This window comes from Osmia lignaria, chromosome 7, assembly GCF_051020975.1.
Source record: "Osmia lignaria lignaria isolate PbOS001 chromosome 7, iyOsmLign1, whole genome shotgun sequence".
In the NCBI taxonomy this organism is placed as follows: Eukaryota; Metazoa; Arthropoda; class Insecta; order Hymenoptera; family Megachilidae; genus Osmia; species Osmia lignaria.
The window spans coordinates 11,602,858-11,621,715 of record NC_135038.1 but is presented as its reverse complement, the minus strand read 5'-3'; the positions used below and the strand labels follow the sequence as shown (position 1 = coordinate 11,621,715).

Sequence of the window (18,858 nt, the reverse complement as noted above, 5' to 3'; positions counted from 1 at the left end):
AAACCAAAGCTTCGTGATAGGTACGAAGCATAAGAAGTGAATCAGTGATTTTTATCATTTCGTAAGCACGAACGCCAGTCAACTTACGGACTGATCGAAAGACCGTCTCTCAATTAGCATTCAATACGGCTCACTTTAGGTACGTTTTACAGTTATTCTTATATTTTGTACGTATATCGTTAATGTTTCTTCTTTCTTACTGCTTCGTGTACAATTTTTATATCAATTCTAAAAATATCAAGAAGAAAGGTAATATCTATACATATAATATACAGTCGTTGCAGTCACCTGTTCCCTGTCCAGGGAACACCTGCTATAAAGTAATTTTCCTTCGAGAGTTCACACCATCTGCCTTTTTGTATTTCGAATTTCGATTGCCAGATATGCGACAGTTCTACATATATGACAGTGTTCTAAAATGTATGTATGTATGTATGTATGTATGTATGTATGTATGTATATATATATATAGATGAACAATGATTTCAGTGTATTATTCCGGTCGTGCACGCAATATATTTTATGTACGTGATTTGGTATGCAAAATTTTGCTAAATTGAGCTGGAAATTCCTACGAAGAAGGAACTGTTCGATTCAAGGCTTCGGTAACTTGATTATAGTTTTAGCTACTCCGTACGATACTTGAATTTATATTGTAACGTGAACGAAAGTCAGGAACTTTCGGTTGGTATCATTCGTATTCGTACATATTGTCTAAACCGGATGCAAATTAGCTAATATTTAAATATTTACTGACATAATGTGTGTTAGTAAGTTTGGAAACTGTAATTTCATGTATACCGATAGAGTTTTTCATTGCTATCGGCTATCGACTATAGACTATCGAGTCGAGTGGCAGCACTAGTTAAGTGACCAGTGCAAATGTGCAAATTGCCTTTGCGTTTGTAAACGAAAGCAGTTGTGTCGTATATTTTCTGATAAAATTGGGAAAAAATCATTATAAATGTTCTCGTATTATAGACAGCTAAATATATAAACAGTGTTTACTATACTGTTAAGTAACCACGATAAGCATGGTTCGAAGTAGCGACAAGTAAGTGTATTCTTTCATTCGACAAACCTTATAGGTTAAGTTTATTAATCGTAAGTTGTTAAGTATACAAGTAGCTTCTTATAAATTGCTACAATAGGTATGCATGTAAATATGTACCTACACGTTTGTGGATTCGATTATTTATCGTGTTAACGATGACACGTATGGTAAATAATAATTGATTCGTTTGACAGGGATAGACATCACAGAAGACGGTCGAGATCGCGATCGAGGTCTCGATCGGCCACACCGGAGAAGAAACGACGGCGTTCTAGGAGCAGGGATAGGGATAGAGATAGGGAAAGAGACAAGGGCCGACACAGGGAACGAAGAAGTCGTTCCAGAGACAGAGACAGAGAAAGGGAAAGAGAAAGAAGCGACAGACGAGATCGTTCAGAAAGGGAGAGAGATCGTGAGAGAAAAGGGTACATTATTATTATTATTATTATTATTATTATTATTATTATTATTATAGAATAAAAGATATTAATTAAAATTATAATTTTCTACTTTGAAAGTAGACAGAGGTCCAAGAGATAGAACGTCGTTGATTTTCTCAAACGTTAAATTTCTCATTTATGTAATAATGGAATAATGTTTTAACATTGATTGTTTTCGGTATACTAGTGGAGACAGTAAAGAAAAGCGTCTTACAGGCTCAAAGTCTTCGCGTTCAGGCAAAGACCGATCGAATAGATCGCGATCAAGGGAGCGCAAGGAGAAAGAGAAAGGCGACAGCGATGAGTTACCGTTCGATCACACTAAATTGGACAAGGTAATGTATTTCGTATGAAAATTCTTTCGTTTCTTTTTAACCACCCCCTAACGTCTGTCTCACTATAGGAGGAAGAACAGAAAAGATTGGAACTGGAAATGCAAAAGAGGAGAGAAAGAATAGAACGGTGGCGTGCAGAACGGAAAAAGAAGGAACTAGAGGCAACTAAGAAAGATGGTAAGGCATCTATATTAGCCAACCTTCAGCTCCCTATGAAAAAGTGGTCCCTCGAAGATGACAGTGACGAAGAGACTCCTGTCGTTCAGAATAGCCAGAAGGAAGCGAAAGAAGATGGCGAAACAAAAGAAGAGGTGGAGGAAGTTACGGAAGAAGTTAAAGGCGACGACGAAGAAGAAGTTGATCCTCTCGATGCTTTCATGGCAGAGGTAGATATACATATATTAAAAGTAGATATACGGAAAGAAAAATTTATTTATACGAAAATACGTGTTGTATTTAGGTTCAAGAAGAAGTTCGTAAGGTGAACAAACTTGATAGTAAAAGTGGAAAGAGCGCAAATAACGGAACGGGTGGTACGGGAAGTACTCAAAGTGGAGGGGTTGTTATCGTTACCGGTGTGGCGAAAAAGAAGGTGCAAAAGCAAAAGGGAGAATTAATCGAACAAAATCAAGATGGTCTTGAATATTCTAGCGAAGAAGAAGGGGAAAACTTGCACGAAACTGCTGCCGGTATTGCAAATAAACAGAAACGAGAATTAGCGAAAGTTGATCATGCAACGACCGAGTACCAGCCATTTAGAAAATCGTTTTACGTTGAAGTACCTGAAATCGGTAAGTAATCGATCGATATACGCATAATTAATTTAGTTAGTTTAATTTTCAATTTTCAATTTTCAATTTTCAATTTTCAATTTTCAATTGTTAATTGTTGCGTGTTGTGTTTGTGTGTGTTTGTACAGCAAGAATGACAGCTGAAGAAGTAGAAGCGTATAAAGAAGAGTTGGAAGGGATTCGCGTGAAAGGCAAAGGTTGTCCAAAACCCATCAAATCATGGGCCCAGTGTGGTGTGACGAAAAAGGAGTTGGAAGTTTTGAAGAAACTCGGTTATGAAAAACCAACGCCGATACAGTGTCAGGCTATACCGGCAATAATGTCTGGTCGGGATTTGATAGGCATAGCAAAGACAGGTAGTGGAAAAACGTTGGCATTTTTGTTACCGATGTTTAGGCATATTCTTGATCAGTCTCCGTTAACGGACGGCGATGGACCGATCGCATTGATCATGACACCAACCAGAGAATTGTGTATGCAAATTGGAAGGGACTCGAAAAAATTCACCAAGTCGTTGGGACTCTCTCATGTTTGCGTTTACGGCGGAACCGGTATATCCGAACAAATAGCCGAACTAAAGAGAGGCGCTGAAATAATAGTCTGTACTCCCGGAAGAATGATCGATATGCTTGCTGCGAATAGCGGAAGGGTGACTAATCTTCGTAGAGTAACATACGTAGTTCTTGACGAAGCGGATAGAATGTTTGACATGGGTTTCGAGCCTCAAGTGATGCGGATCATGGAAAACGTTCGACCGGACCGACAAACTGTATTGTTCAGCGCGACGTTCCCTCGTCAAATGGAAGCACTAGCTAGAAGGATATTGACCAGACCCGTAGAAGTTCAAGTCGGAGGACGATCGATCGTTTGCAAGGACGTTGAACAGCACGTGGTGGTCCTCGAAGAAGATCAAAAGTTTTACAAGTTGCTGGAAATCCTTGGTCATTATCAGGATAAAGGTTCTACTATAATATTCGTCGATAAACAAGAGAACGCGGACACTTTATTGAAAGATCTAATGAAAGCCTCTTACTCGTGTATGTCGCTTCACGGTGGTATCGATCAATGCGACAGGGACTCGACGATATTAGACTTTAAAGCTGGTAGAACGAAATTGTTGGTTGCTACATCCGTAGCTGCCAGAGGTCTAGACGTGAAACACTTGGTGTTGGTAGTAAATTACGATTGTCCGAATCATTACGAAGATTATGTGCACAGATGCGGAAGAACGGGTAGAGCTGGAAACAAGGGGTACGCGTATACGTTTATCACGTCGGAACAGGAACGTTACGCTGGCGATATACTGCGTGCTCACGAATTGGCAGGAGTTCCGGTTCCCGAACCTTTGCGTCAGCTCTGGGAAGGATACAAAGCACGACAAGCGGCAGACGGGAAGAAAGTGCACACCGGAGGTGGGTTTAGCGGGAAAGGATTCAAGTTTGACGAGTCCGAGGCGGCGTTGGCCAACGAGAAGAAAAAGTTCCAAAAGGCGGCTCTCGGTTTGCAAGATTCCGACGACGAAGATATAGAGAACGACATCGACCAGCAAATAGAGAGCATGCTCGCGCCAAAAAGGACGGTTCGCGAAATTGCTAGACCATCAGCTAGCAACATCGCGGTAGCTGGTCAGCCCGTAGCTAGCGCAACCGATAAATTAGAGTTGGCTAGGCGGTTGGCCTCCAAGATCAACATAGCGAAAAATTTGGGAGCCGAGGCAAAAGGTGCTACGCAACAAGCTGCCGAAGCTATACTTAAAGGAGCTGGTCCTACCAATCTGATTACAGCGAAAACGGTCGCGGAACAACTAGCAGCCAAGTTGAACACGAAATTAAACTATCAGCCTCGCGAGGAAGATCTCGTCGAGAGCGACGCAGAGGCCGGTGAACAAACCTTCCGTAAATACGAAGAGGAATTAGAGATCAACGACTTTCCGCAACAAGCTAGATGGCGAGTAACCAGCAAGGAAGCTCTCGCACAGATTTCCGAGTACTCGGAAGCCGGTCTCACCGTCAGAGGAACTTATATCGCTCCTGGCAAGGCCCCGCCAGAAGGAGAAAGGAAATTATATCTCGCCATCGAGTCTACCAGTGAATTGGCGGTGAGCAAAGCCAAGGCGGAGGTTTCTCGACTCATCAAGGAAGAATTGATCAAATTACAAGCGTCTGGGGCTCATACCGCGTCTCGTGGACGATATAAAGTTTTGTAAAAAAAGATGAAACACGTTCGCTTTCCGTTGTATATGCACTTTTATGCTCTGCAGTAGAATGAATTTCATCGGATTGCGTATTATCATTTATTAAACTTACAAATGACTATAAAAAAGATAAAAAACTTTGTATTTAACGATACAATAACCAAGTTTGCTTAACATTTAAGGGAGTATCTGTGACTAATACAAATCTGTGAAAAATCCACGGACCACGCGTAGTCGTCGTTTGGTAACTTTAGTTTGGGAAGATTTTATTTACAATTTGCAACATAATCATCCTTAAATCACGCACGCACGCACGCACGCACGCGCACACACCCGTTTTCTTTGGTAAGATAAAAAGAACTACTCTCCTCTATATATATATATATATTACGTAGGCACTAGAAGAATCACAGTCATGAAATCGACGATATCGCGGACGATAACGCCATTAGGTAAAAAAAAAAGAAGAACGCTCAGCACCTTTTAAAATAGGCGGTAAATCACTGATTGCGATTTTAAATTGACGCAACCAGTGATATTCTTTGTTTTTCCTTTCGGTTCTCTTTTTTGTCTTCTCAAGAAATGACAATATAAAGGAGAACTATCCCGAAAAACATTGGCGGAAAACATGTTCCGCTCGTAATGGCACTCGATATATAACTATGAGCGATTTCTGCTCTGGTAAGAGCACCTAAAGGCACTTCGGCCGCGATTTTAGGGCTTCTCTCGGAAATTCTGGTAACTAGTTTCTCAGTCTCCGTCACACAGGCCCGTAGCTGGAGTGTCGAAGGTCTGTTGGAGGTGGACTGTATAACGATGAATACATCTCGGTCTGGTGTCATCATTCCACGAAGAGCACACTGCGCCACTTGAATTTGCCGTGCCAGAGCAGTCAGCAGAGCGTCCAGCGTGACCGAATCCTTGTCCGCCTCTTCGTCCATCATGTAATATATCCTTTCCAACTAAGAGTAATCAAATGAATAATAATATCTCTTTAAGTGACAGATATTCTACTGTTTTTATTTCAATCGAAGAAATAAGAAAATAAAGAAAGAGTTTTTCTATTTATGTACTACTCGTGGTATTATAGGTATTAGAGATGCATAGATGTAGCAAGACGGAAAGAAGAAGATAAAAATGGTACCTGTTTCTTGGAGTAAAACAATTTGGCTGCACCTCCACAGACTGGACAGCAAGCACCCGGCGGTGTAACCCCGACGCAGTAAGGTTCGATCAATCGAGGACACTGAACGAGATGGGCACAGCGAGGTTCGGCTCGATCTCCGATCAATCCAACGGCTAGACAGGGTCCAAAGTAGTCGAGGACCGTTCTCTCGGCCCAAGCAGCACACTCGTTCGCGTAAATCTCGCCGTTAGCACCGCAAACAGGACCACGCAGCGTACAACCCTCGAGGCAAGGTCCCCTGTAGCCTAGGCTAGCTCCAGTACGAATCATGGCGCAGATGGAAGGATGCTGACGGTTCTCCTTATCGCAAACAGGACCGGTGTTCTCGTCCCGAGGATCACAGTCGAGGGGCACGCACTCGTATTGACGGCAGGGTTTGTGAAGCCCGGACAAGCATACCCTATTCCTTCGGACGCATGTTTCGCTGGTGTCGCAAGGATTCGACGCGCAAGGGTCTCGAGAAGAACATCTACCAAACTCCACCTCGTTGGCTGACATCTCGGCGCATTTCGCCAGACAGGCAGAGGCGAAAGTGAAGCCGAGCCGTCCGCAGACTGGTACGTAATGAGCTGGACAATCGCAAGGTAACGAGGGAACTCGGATTTCTGCGCAATTCTTCTTCGAACAGGTAAATTCGCCCTCGAAACAGTGACAAGGATTGCACTCGAGATAAAAATTGGCTTTATGCGCGATGTATCGATCGTGCACCCAGCACGAATTGAACTTGAAGCAATTCAACGTTCTACACTTGTCGAGGCCGTGCGACGTGCACTGACAGATTCTAAGACAGCCCTGTTGATCGAACCGCGGTATCTGCAGCCAGGATCCAACCGGTACCAACTGTTTCGACATCTCCCCCAAAGAGCAAGCCGGTAAACAACGGTACGACTGTCCGTACCGAAGCGGCTGGCAAATTTCTGTCTGAGCGCAAGGGTTACTCTTGCAAGGAGTCACGATATCCTCTTCGAGACTTGGGACGGATTCGTTGTCTCGAGTATCCTCGAGAATAAACGGTTTCAACGATACGCACGGAGCGTCGGAACTGCTAGGTGAAAGCTTACCGCACAACGTAGCTGCGGTATACGGCGGTTCCGTGATAGCGGTCCAATCAACGCAACTGGCCATTAATTCTAGACAATCTTCTCGACAGAGTCTGGTCTCGTGAATTCTCGTCTCGCAAGGTCTCAGTTGCAGCAGACAGGCAGCTGCACGCAAAGTTTCCGCTGGACAGGAGGCAGCAGCGCGAACGGGAACACCCAGACCTCGAATGATTCCACCTCTGGACCAGTGGTCGGCTTCCCACTTGGCTGCTTCGTCAGCAGCGGTCGAGCAACTTCTAACGAAAGTAGAGGAAGAAATGAAAATGCTTCGCGTTAAGAAGAAGAAGAAGAAGAATCAACTACCTAAAGAGTGTCGTTGATCTGTCGTTGAATCGAGCGCAATAAGATAGTCCTGAACAGCCGATTTCGCAAGGATCGTCAGCATCCTCGAGACACCTCCTCAGCTCTCCTTCCAAACTGGAAGACAGACATTCAGCGTCCAGCTGAAGCCAGCCAGACTCCCAGTCAGATTGAAACGCTCTCCAACACAAGTTCTGACACGATGGCTTGTTCGCTTTGGTACAGCACGACAATTTACCCGCATCTAACGGCAGACGAGACGGTTTCGACGAGCCAGACTTTAGCAAACAGCTCCAGAACGGCGATTGGGGTAAAACTGGTTTGCATTTCTCCGTCAGAGCGTCCATGATCTCTTGATCGGTGGTCGCGGTGTGCAGAATCCTTTTGCACGTTTCCAGACAGGCTGGGCTACTAGCTTCGTTGCAACAATGTAGATCTGCAACAATAATAAAACAAAAGAGTGAAAAGAGTTTAAGTTCTTTGTCGTTTAAGACTTACTTACGTTGCTTAGGATCCTCTGCGTGTTTCACTTCGGCGACGCTCTTTAAACACTTTGGAACTTGATGAAAACACCCTTTGCTTGTGTACAATTTTAAATTAGACATTTTACCGGGTTTATAAAACAGATCTTGACATATGGATCTACAGGTGTCGTTGGAGACGGTGATGCAGCAGTGTTCGGCTTCCTCTCGCTTCTCCAAACACGAGAAGAACTCGAGCTCGTCGCTTGGCCGACAAGTATCGTTCAGATGCTTTCTAGATCCTGCTAGAGCGCAGCTGGATCGACATATTGGATTCTGCGCCAGGTAACAACAACCTCTACCAGTCCAGTTTCCATCTTTCTTTACCTCTACGCACGCGAATAGTAACGAATTAATAGTAATTTTGCTATTGACGAAAAGGGTTTACAATGGAAAAGAAGAAGAGTTACGTTGACTGGCTTACCGTGTAGAGTCGAGTTGACGCAGGCCCAGAATTCGCTCTGAAAGGAAGAAGATAGTCGTCCAAGAAAAAGTGTAAATCGAGTCGAACGTAAAAAGTAAGGTATCGCAAGATTCTTTTGTAACACGATTCGAACTCTATCCGCCACTGATCATCTCTATCTATTCTAGTCCCACCTTTTTTTTTTCTTTCTTTTTTTCTTTTTTTTTTTTATATACTCGAATCTGTACAAGTGACGCAGCAAGCAAGGGCAAAAGCAAGGATCGAAAAAATCTATAAGTACGATGGATTGAATGAAAAAGGCGATCGATTAAAGGGCGGCTTACCAGCTCTACGGAACAAAACTCCAACAGGCGTCGTGTCGCGTTCTCCCTCGCCTCTGCTTCTGCTCCTAACACCACCAAAGAGATCTGAAAATACCGCCATCACATTTTTTATGTTGATGATCGGAAGCTAAAGGTGTAGCGCGACACACAAAAAGACAGGGTAGTGGAGGGTACGCGATGGAATTGGAGAAAATAGACACCGAGACGATGAAAGAAGGAAAAATGACGACACAGCCGTGCGTCTGAATTTCACGATGGCAGTTTCCACAATTTCTTCTGAAATGCGAGCTACAACCCGGTTCAAAGTTATTAAGAATCAAGGAGAGGAGCACACACTTTGCTCGTCACACGCTTTCAGTTTCCTGTTGCTCGCCACTGAATGTTAATAGACCGCACGCACGGATATCGACTGTTTTCACCATTTAGGAGTTCATTTCGAATTCAATCGACGTCGACCACGAGGACGCACGGCTTCTATTTCGTACTCTTGTCACGAGCTAGAGTTACGACTATCCCGACTATGGATCCTGTTAGATGTCTCGTTTCTTGTTTAACGCAAAACTATCGATTGGACGACGTTTATTTTTCTTTTTCTTTTTCTTTTTCTTTTTCTTTTCTTTTTCTTTTCTTTTTTTTCACGGTCTCTAACTTTAAAAGCATCTTCTTTCTTTTCTTTTTTTCTTTTCTCTTTTCTAGATACATTGAAAGAGAGAGAGGGAGAGAGAACGAAGAATCGAGCAGTTTTAAATACAACTTTGCAGTGAAAGTGTTGCGAACGTTAAGGACGTAAACGATAGCGAACCGAGGAGACGACGCAGGTATTTTTGTCGCGGTATATTCTGGGAGCTATGCGCTACCAAGCCTCGTCGCCATTTTCGAAAGGGTTGCATTTTTCTTGCAAAAAACTAGACACGATGAGTGGCGAACGTTCTTTCGATCCAGTTCAATTTCATTGTCTGAGAATTGAAAGTACAGCTAAAGATAAATAAACTAAGGGTAACGACTTTGCTTTTGCTTTTACTTTTACTTTCACTTTCATTTTCACTTATATCTTTAGATAAAATCATTAGTTACCAGTTTGTACTATTGTTTGCAGAACGACTTGTATGTTTTACAATAACGATTGTAAAGACTGTCGGCCAGCCTGCTTCGAGTAACTCGTCACTGCAGACATTGATGAAACTTGATGAAAGGTAAGGTCTTTGTTGAGTCACCGATATCTATCTGAACGATAGAAGGTATTTGATAAATTTTTTACGAAGCAAAGGACCACCCAGCGAATTCATTGTTGAAGAAGTTACTCGACTCGTACGATCCTAGATCAGAAAAAAAAGTTGGAAAAGATCCGTTTTCGCGGTAAGAAATTGCACGGAAACGCGATATCATTGATACACGATGTCTGGCTGTCTGGTTGTCCGACTGTCCGACTGTCCGACTGTCCGACTGTCCGAGTAGAGCGCGTCAATTCGTAATATTTGCGTATGAATGAGCAGACTAGGGACCCCCAGGGGGGTCCCGCGTAAATCTCTCAGCGGGCCCCACTGTCTCCCGATATTATCTCCAATGGGGCCCTGCAGCCACTTTTAAAGAAGCTACAACCACGCGTGCACCCCGTGTCGCGTCGCCTCGCTCTTCAGCTGGACCCTGTCGAAAAACCACCGTGCTTCCTCTTCTCTTTCTTCTACCCTCAACTTGTGTTCCATCCTTCTCGCACTTTACTTTTTATACTCGAGAGGATCCTAATATATCCGTGGACACGGCATATTTTGTATCCTTTATCGTGGCGAGGTCGGGCCACCGATATTTATCAGCCGCTGCCGCGATATCGCGTTCGTCCCAGCGAAATTATACCCCTCGAATTTGTCTTTTTCAAATTCCCACGGGGATCTTTCGTGCGTGTAAGTAATAGATACGCTAGAAACGACTTTTATAAGAACACACGAGTTGATACGACCTACGCGATAGTATCTCTTTCCTTTTCAACTTTTTTCTTTTCTTTTTTCTTCTTTTTGTGTATGTGTGTGTGTGTGTATGCTGATTGGAGACATTATTTTAGGCAATTGTTTGAGAGAAGCGTACCTTGGAGCAGACACTGCGACACGATCCGGCGGCCAAAGAACAACAGGACATCTCTGGAACAAATAAAGCAGAATTGAATAGGAGATCTATCGGAAGGATGCGAAAACATGTGGCAACTAGAACTCGAGGATCCTTTCCTCGCATTTTCCCTAGACACAAAACAGATGCGTGTCCTGCGTTACGTCAATTCGGATAGAGAAAGGATCTGCTTTTCTGCTGCCGGATGAGGATACGTAAGGCATGTCAAAGCTGAAGGACTCTCTCGGACCATCTCTCAAACTGCTTTCTTTGATCGTGAAAAGGTAAAAGAAAAAATTATTATAAATTCTTTGAAAATTGAAAACTGTTTCGTTGCTGGTGCGTTTATTGATTAGAAATTGATAAAATACAGTTTTAATTTGCTTAAATACCAGTTTCTTCCAAGCATTTCTGTTGTTTTTCTGAAGGGGATATTATTTTTATTAAATAATCTTACGGGTGGGAACGTAAGTCGTAAGTGATCATTTACGACTTTACGTGCGCCGTATGCGGGTCCAGTCAAACTGCCGGCTTATGAGTACTAGCAACCGAACTCGTGAACGTCGGGAACAATAAAGGATGCACACGAGCATAGAAGTTGGACTGTGGACAAGAGGGTTCGAAGCGTGTTACAATTAAGTTAATAGATAGCAGTCGGACACAAATTGCGACTGGGTACTACGTTCCTCTGCGTGACTCGCTTCGTACATCGTATATTTTCTTCTCGTGCACACAGCTCGATCATTTTAATCTATCTCGAATTTTATTCAACAGAGATTTGTACAGTTGGTCGAATCGGAAATGACGCGTCGCGTCGCAGCGTGTTTTCATAGGGAGGTAGGAATTTTCTCGAATATCGATTTCATCCAGGGATGTAGCCTTTCCTTTACACCATTCTTTAGACCATTATTAGATGAAAAGCTATGGTTAGATAAAAAATAATCTAATGGTAAAGATATATAAGTAGGTAGATGGTCGCGAGTTTGTGGCTTTTCTCGCGGACGATTTTAAAATAGCCGATCTAAGCCGCGAAAGTCCCCTTAATTTTATCCACTCGAATGAAATGAAACAACCAAGACCTCCTTCACTTTGCCAACTCGCCAACTTTAGTCCTCTTTGAAAATCACCGTCAACGTGAACCATTAGGCAACGTTCTTGTAAAGACTAAAACGAGATAAAAAGCACAGTGACTATGGAAATTGGTCGCAAATGCGATACAGTTGCATATAAAAGAAATTGACTAGCCTCGCAGCTGCAGCACCTTTAGGCTGTCTCGTGCCATGTCGTATCGTGTCATATCGTGTCGAGCAACGGTGACATCCACGTTGTTGTTGCACTCGTAAAACACGCACAATTCTCCCACGCTTCGCGATAATAATCCTTTCGGCAGAACCAGATGGAAAAGATAAGTGAAAAGACATGCGATATTTCAAATATTTACAATAATGTACGAAATCAAATGGAGACGCAGCTGAATAAGAAAAAAGAAAAGAAAAGAAATTGTTTTAACTCCTTTTAAGAAAAGGAATAGTCTTTGACAGAAGATAGATGGAAGATATTATAAAATCACAAGCCAACAGTGTAGATAATTATATCGTAGTTGTAAAATCTAGTACAGCTAATGGACTGAATTCTCTGTATTCTGTACCCTGTACAAGCCATTCTAATTAGCATCCTTCCACGTTATCCACGTTATCCACGTTATCCACGTGTTTCGTTTCAACGAGAGAGGATGCTCGTGACTGATACTTCGTTACGTCACCCTTATCGCACCGATAACCTTGGGGATTAGCTTGTTGGGTAACCTCGGTCCAAGAATTTTTCCGGTCATATTGCTGGTAAAAACGCGCAGCCGATGCTAGTCGAATGGGAATTTAATTACACGGTAACCGGGAGGAAAAAGGGTGGAAGGAAGCCGGCAAGGATATTCTCTCTCCCTCTGTTAATTATTAACTAATTACTAATTGATACATATCAAGTTATCATACCGACGAGCAAGTTGGTGGGTCAGTTTTTAATTTTACAATGAAAACCGTCAGCTGAATTGACCACATAAAAAGGTGTCGAAGAGGAAGAGAAACGTTCCTTTTGAACGGTCGTCAGTCGAGCAGAAAGAAAAGAAGAAGGGAATCGAGATACATGTTTTTATCCAACGCGAAGCTGTCACGGGGTTTTATGTGTTTATTTATCTCAGCTGGTTTTCTGGACGCGTATCGAGAGGCAGAATACGCTTGTATACAGGCGTACACGCGGCTGTTGGACCGTGTCGATTGGAAGTCGCCTTCTCCTTTAACCCCTTCGTTCTTACTTTTCCTTTTCCTTTTCTTTCTCCTCCTCCTCGCCTTTTCTCTTTTCTTTCGTTGAACAACGCGTTTCGCGACAACTGGTCCCTCAGGATCTTGGCTGTAAGAGGTCAACAAGAGGTAACAGGATCGACGTAAATCCTTCAACAAGTTGAAAGGACGTCCCTCTAATTGCCATCGGTGTTTCGATGATCGTTTAACGTTTATAAAGGTTTCATGAGATACGGCTACCATAGAGATACGGGGGAAAGAACACGATTTTATTTATTCTCGATATAACTAATTTCAATAAGTTGGTAGGGTAGAGTACAGTAGAGTAGATTGACTCGATGCAAACGTTTAGTTGGCCTTGATCATTTTCCTGAGTAACTATAATCTTATCAAGTATCTAACAATAATTCCAGTTCAAAATTCGATCCCAAACAAGATTTTTTAACAATGTTCGATTAAACTTTGATTCAGTCTTCAAGTATGCTTAATAATTAATAAGATCAACCTCGATCGATGTATTCAAAGTGTTACCATAAATCGGTTACGCAACTGGTGCGTTCCAATTTCCAGCTGTAAGACGAACGACATTGCACGAGCCACAGAAAGGATTTACGCGCGTCGCACTGGCCATTTCATGAAATTTCCTACGATTCGTACATTAATTAGCAGAACACCATCCATAATCATTTTTACATTTTTAACTTTAGACTTTAGACTTTAGACTTTAGACTTTAAATAAAGAAAAGAAACTTGCTCTAACATGGAAAGAAACACTGTCCCACCAAATCGACGCGACGCCTTTCGAGCCTCGATAAAACCGATAGGCTACTTGTTTAGTGCATTAGCATTGTATGGCATAAATATCGGAGTTGCTACCGAGGCTATAAAACAACGTTAACATTCATTCTTGCGCCTTGCTACGATATGCTTACTCATATACATGTATGTATGTATGTATGTATGTATGTATGTATGTATGTATGTATGTATGTATGTAGATAGAAGATAGAAGATAGAAGATAGAAGATAGAAGATAGAAAAGAACGCAAACTAGTCGGTTGACAAAGAAAAATACAAGAAAAAAGTGCTGACGGATTTACGAGATATCAATTCAAGTGGAGTTTAAGTCGAATGCAATTTCTGTTCATTTTCATCACAGGTACGCTAATACGCTAATCGGTAAAAACTAAAGACAGAATTGTTTCATTTCGTTGTTCAATTTATGAAATTCCAGCAACGCGTTCCATCGAGGAGGAAATGAAATGAACGGAAAGGCGAAAGGAACAGCTAGAAACGAGACGCGTTATCACCTTCGACTCTGCTATGCGAATATACTTGTACGAGAATACATATACTTTGCAACTCTCCTTCCTTTTATTTGCCACAGAGGTCCGTTGAACGCTTTCGAAGAGGCAAAGGCAAAGGACCGTTAGTGACACATCGTTCACACGCCCGTGTACCATGTAAATTTCGACAGAAATGTCGCTTGACGAATGACACGGATAAATTAAAGATCGATCAAGTAAAATACTCCATTTGAGTAGATAAAAAATAGGTAAACGGGACTGCGTTGGGAAGGTGAATACTCGATAGATAGGAGTAACGAACGACGATTGCGGAAGGAAACGTGACTTTTTGTCGCGCGTACAGTTGGCAAACGAATTGAAGAAGCAAACTTCTCATGTACCTACTTACGTTCGAGCATGGAAACTCGATAAAGAAGCTGAAACGCGACGATAAGGTTCGAGAAGGCGCGAATCGAAGAGCGGAAGAGGCGGAAAAAGGAAAAAAGTAGCGAGAATTAATAGAGTGGTGGAGGCAAATGGTAAGTAAGAGAGAATGAAAGATGGAGAACACATGTGGCCAAGAAGTTGTCGTCGATGACAAAGATCCGCGGAGATGGATTCGCTAAATCTTAGCGCAGCCGCGAAATACTAGCAGTTGACATCGGCTATTTTAAAAATAATCATCCGGCGCGGTTCATCGGCCCAGTGCGGCGCGGCGCGGCGGCGCGGCGCGGCGGCACGGCGGCGCAACGATAAATTGCCGCGTAAACTGCCTTTTTTCTTTTCATTTTTAATTTTATCCCTTTCGCCACGGTATATGTTGCGTAACAGTTGACGAATAACTTGAACATTATTCATTATACGTACGTGTGACAACATTGCAAGTGAAACTTAACATCTACAGTGGGTAGCTGGTCCGTTTACGAAGAAAATGCTGTTTCTTTCTCACACTAACAATCTAATGATTGTTTTCAGGAAACGATAATAGACGATCGAGATGATTTACCTTGCGTGGCATCGAGGAAAGGATTGGCGACGACGAGTGCGAGCATGGTCATCAGCAAACCGATCGACAACATCCTGCAATCTCACCGCAACTCGCGTTTCAACGAATCCCTAAACCGTGATTCGATTGTACGCATCGGCGCGGATCGCTTCAATAAACAATAAGAAACGCGTAAAGTGTAGATCGTACGAGGAGGGAACGCGACAGAGTTGGCATGTTGGTGCAAAAAGCAAGTGCACTGGAGCGCGGACCGCGGACGACTGAGCTTTTCGACTGGCACTTGAGGCCTCGAGTCTCCAGTAAGCTTTTTACTCGGCCCTTTGTGGGTGAGAAGAAGAAAGAGAGGAGAAAATGAGAGAAGGAGAGAAGGAGAGAAGGAGAGAAGGCGAGAAACGGAGAGATTACAGAAGGAGAGAGAGAGAGAGTGGGAGAGATAGGGACGGAGGGATTGCGTGTAGGTGGAGGGAAAAGACGCGTGGCCCGTTGTCACGCAGTGCAACTGCTATTGTCACATCTTCCAGCTATACCCACGATACCCACGATACCCACGATACCCACATCTTTCTTTTTTCTTTCCTTCTTTCGCTTTTCGCTTTTCGCTTTTCGCTTCTCACTCTCTTCTTCGCGATACTGCTCGTGCATATTTTTTCTTGGAATTTCGCGCGGGTAATTCAACGAAGACGCGGAGGAAAGTCTTTGCGTTTAGAGTGACAAATTTTCTATAAACGTGTCTTTTATTTACAACTAATCGAACGAGATTTCATTGACATTTGCAGTAGAAAAAATAGTTGAATAAGATACATCAGTCTGCTTATTCTAGCCCGTGGGTTCAATGTTTTTCCTCCTTTCTATAAACTGATAATTTTATAGTACCGTGCTTGTGTATGTACATTCTTGTTTCGATAACGACCAAAGGTATTACGAATATGACGGTCGTCAAGTAAAGCTATCTCTCGAACACCGATATCTCATTGTCAGAAATAACCCAAATAACGTGTACTTGCTTTTTCTTGTCCTAAACGACAGATCGTCCACCGAAGAAACAAGTTATTCGTATTAATTTCATCGCATCAGGCTGAACAGAAAGTAAATTGTAAGCAATTTCAAACATTTCTTTATGAAAATTACAATTTTTTTTACAGGATGGGTCGCGTTCAAACGCGATCAAGTCACAACTCAATGGATATGTAATTTATTCATTTATTCTGTCGACAAATCTCCTTCAATCCGCACGTAGGCTGCGGATGGATTGTCTCTCGGCTCTCTTCCTCTATCTTTTATCCAATATTCTTCTTCTCCTCGGTACGCGTTCATAAACGCAGACTCGTTATTTTCGCCAGAGATATATGTATGCACACCCAATGCATCGAGCGTTGTTTGCGATAAGAATTTTATTGTCGGTAATCATACGATGCGCATCGTTGCGTAATTATCGTTGAAAAGGTGGTCGCACAACATTGTTCAAAGGAAAACTAAAGACTTGCTGTAGAAGCCGATCGAAGCCGATCGAAACCGATCGAAACCGATCGAAGGAAAATTCGTCGTCGTCGAAAAGACACCGCGTAGGAAACCAGTTTTCAACTGAATATTGTTGGATAAACATGTACCGGTTTATACCGTGCAACTACCTCCCTATACACCATAAACACTGTTATTAATGTAACGCCGTCACACTCGACAACTAATTATAAAATAAACGCTCGATGCTTATATCTATCTAGCGATGCTTATAACCCACAGTTATCGAACTTTTCACCTCTTCATTTTCCTTCGTACAATTTATCTAACTTGTATATACTTAATTACCCCCCATTGATTCCATCAAAGAAGAAAAAAAGATTCTTCGTTCTTCGAGTATTCTATCGGAACGAGGTCATGTCAAACAAGGTTTTTGCAGCTTGGACTTTGCTCGACTCGGCCTTAACTCACTCAAGTAATCGGAATAGTTATTAATTATCCACAGAGAAAGAGAGAGAGAGGAAGAGTATGGTGTAATTAGCGTGTTGTACATACATATGTATATCAGTTTATCGAAATAATTTTAATTTTTCGTTTCTTGTCGAAAGAAAGAATAGAATGACAAATGACGACTTTTTTTCAGGTTCAGTTGATCGTGAAAACACAGGAGGTGTTGCTCGTTGAAATGAATTTGCTGACGATTTACTTTCCGTGCATGCACGCTTCAAGTATTTGCCTCACGCACCCTTCGAACGAGCGAAAGGAAGGAGGAGGGACAGAGCGAGCAAGGGGAAAGACCAAATAGTTCTGTGAATATTGCATCCTCCGTCAATCGTCGGCTGCATGTCAATGAACTAGCGTCGAACGGCAAACGGCAAACGGCGAACAGTGAATAGCGAAGGAAGAGAAATTGACGGTTTGGAATTGGTGTAGGTGCACGCATCGTGAGAAATCGAATTTCTCCAACATCTCAATTCTTTATTTCTTTACATTCTCTACATTTTATACATTTTATACATTTCTTTAGGTAACAACACGTTACTTAAATCTACCTACTTATATACATTCTACATTTATCTACGGGACAAACGAGACGCGTTGTCTTGCTAATAGAAAATCAAACTGCCTACAGTGACGATCATTGCAGCAAACATAGATTAGCCTTTATTAATTTTAACTGCGTTCTGTTGTTTGTCGCGTCGCGGTCGATCTTTTTCGTGTTTGCCGGCTTGTCATTATGGAAAAGTTCGCCGTAGAAGGACAATAGGAGTAGAATGAGTGCCTCGAAAAATCACACGTTACAGGCTTTCCTCGAAGTCACGGTTAATGAAAACCGTTTCGCTTCGAAAGGTCAACGTGTCGCGACTAGCCAACCTACTACTATTTGTAAAAAGCGCCAATAGCATTACTTATCCATTGACTATTAAAGCTAATTTCTCTCGAGGTACGTATCTAACGCGTAGAAGCTAGAAAAAGTAGAAATAATATTGAACTTTTGCTATGTCACTTGCATTGTCACTTTTGCTATGCCACTTAAAAAAACTTGTTTCATTCGAGATAATCTGAGATTCTATGTTAAGGAATAGAGGCGGGGGGGGCCAATAATATTATAATGGTTTATCGTATGCACGTTTACGTTTGATTGACTATACAATTTATGTTTCGTCTGTTGTAGGTAAACGTTGGACTCCCTGATTTCATTGAAGCGTTGATAACTGATTGAAAGATGAACCGAGACTGCCTTTCAAACTTTCTAACTTTCTCAAGTAACTATAAAGAAATCCTATAAAGAAACTTTACAAGAATTTGCTATTTGGATGCAACCTGCATCCTCCATACTCCATTCTCTTTCGATATATCCGGTCCAACAGAAGTGCTTGGATCAAGTTGATGTTTCATGATTTAAACGATTGCTAGATAGAAGCTTACCGACAGCGTACAAGCAAGGTTGCAAGGTTGCAGGGGTGGCGCCTACGGCAAGGTCCGGAACGAACGAACGAACGAACAGTGGAGGGTTGTGGAGGGTTGACGCGGTGGGGTGTTGGAACG

At 42.4% G+C, this 18,858-nt stretch overlaps 2 protein-coding genes across 5 annotated transcripts; one reads left to right on the top strand and one right to left on the bottom strand.

The window, feature by feature from the left end:
• The first annotated feature begins 520 nt into the window (after positions 1-520).
• Positions 521-4,950, top strand: Prp5 (pre-mRNA processing factor 5). Its single transcript, XM_034335901.2, has 6 exons — positions 521-1,054; positions 1,249-1,479; positions 1,682-1,829; positions 1,898-2,215; positions 2,290-2,620; positions 2,749-4,950. The coding sequence occupies exons 1-6, from the start codon at positions 1,035-1,037 to the stop codon at positions 4,824-4,826; spliced, it is 3,126 nt and encodes a 1,041-aa protein (XP_034191792.2). The 5' UTR covers positions 521-1,034; the 3' UTR covers positions 4,827-4,950.
• Reck (reversion-inducing-cysteine-rich protein with kazal motifs) lies at positions 4,940-15,494 on the bottom strand. 4 transcript variants are annotated; one of them, XM_034335908.2, is made up of 8 exons: positions 15,352-15,494; positions 10,748-10,800; positions 8,669-8,752; positions 8,346-8,382; positions 7,903-8,250; positions 7,404-7,836; positions 5,959-7,336; positions 4,940-5,776 (listed from the first exon to the last, which is right to left on the bottom strand). In XM_034335908.2, the coding sequence occupies exons 1-8, from the start codon at positions 15,422-15,424 to the stop codon at positions 5,390-5,392; spliced, it is 2,793 nt and encodes a 930-aa protein (XP_034191799.1). In that variant the 5' UTR covers positions 15,425-15,494; the 3' UTR covers positions 4,940-5,389. The 4 variants fall into 4 exon arrangements, with proteins under 4 accessions (XP_034191799.1, XP_076545288.1, XP_076545289.1 ...); XM_076689173.1 differs by lacking the exon at positions 15,352-15,494 and adding an exon at positions 15,213-15,351; XM_076689174.1 differs by lacking the exon at positions 8,669-8,752.
• Positions 15,495-18,858: the final 3,364 nt, after the last annotated feature.

What these genes read in the sequence shown, in the direction of transcription:
- Prp5 (XM_034335901.2), top strand. Translation starts at nt 1,035, where the DNA reads ATGGTTCGAAGTAGCGACAA. An exon ending in AGAGATCGTGAGAGAAAAGG is followed by an intron (nt 1,480 to 1,681) that starts GTACATTATTAT and finishes TCGGTATACTAG; the next exon opens with TGGAGACAGTAAAGAAAAGC. An exon ending in CGTTGAAGTACCTGAAATCG is followed by an intron (nt 2,621 to 2,748) that starts GTAAGTAATCGA and finishes GTGTTTGTACAG; the next exon opens with CAAGAATGACAGCTGAAGAA.
- Reck (XM_034335908.2), bottom strand. Translation starts at nt 15,424, where the DNA reads ATGTTGTCGATCGGTTTGCTGATGACCATGCTCGCACTCGTCGTCGCC. An exon ending in AGTTTTGTTCCGTAGAGCTG is followed by an intron (nt 8,383 to 8,668) that starts GTAAGCCGCCCT and finishes TCTTCCTTTCAG; the next exon opens with AGCGAATTCTGGGCCTGCGT. An exon ending in CGCAGAGGATCCTAAGCAAC is followed by an intron (nt 7,837 to 7,902) that starts GTAAGTAAGTCT and finishes TTATTGTTGCAG; the next exon opens with ATCTACATTGTTGCAACGAA.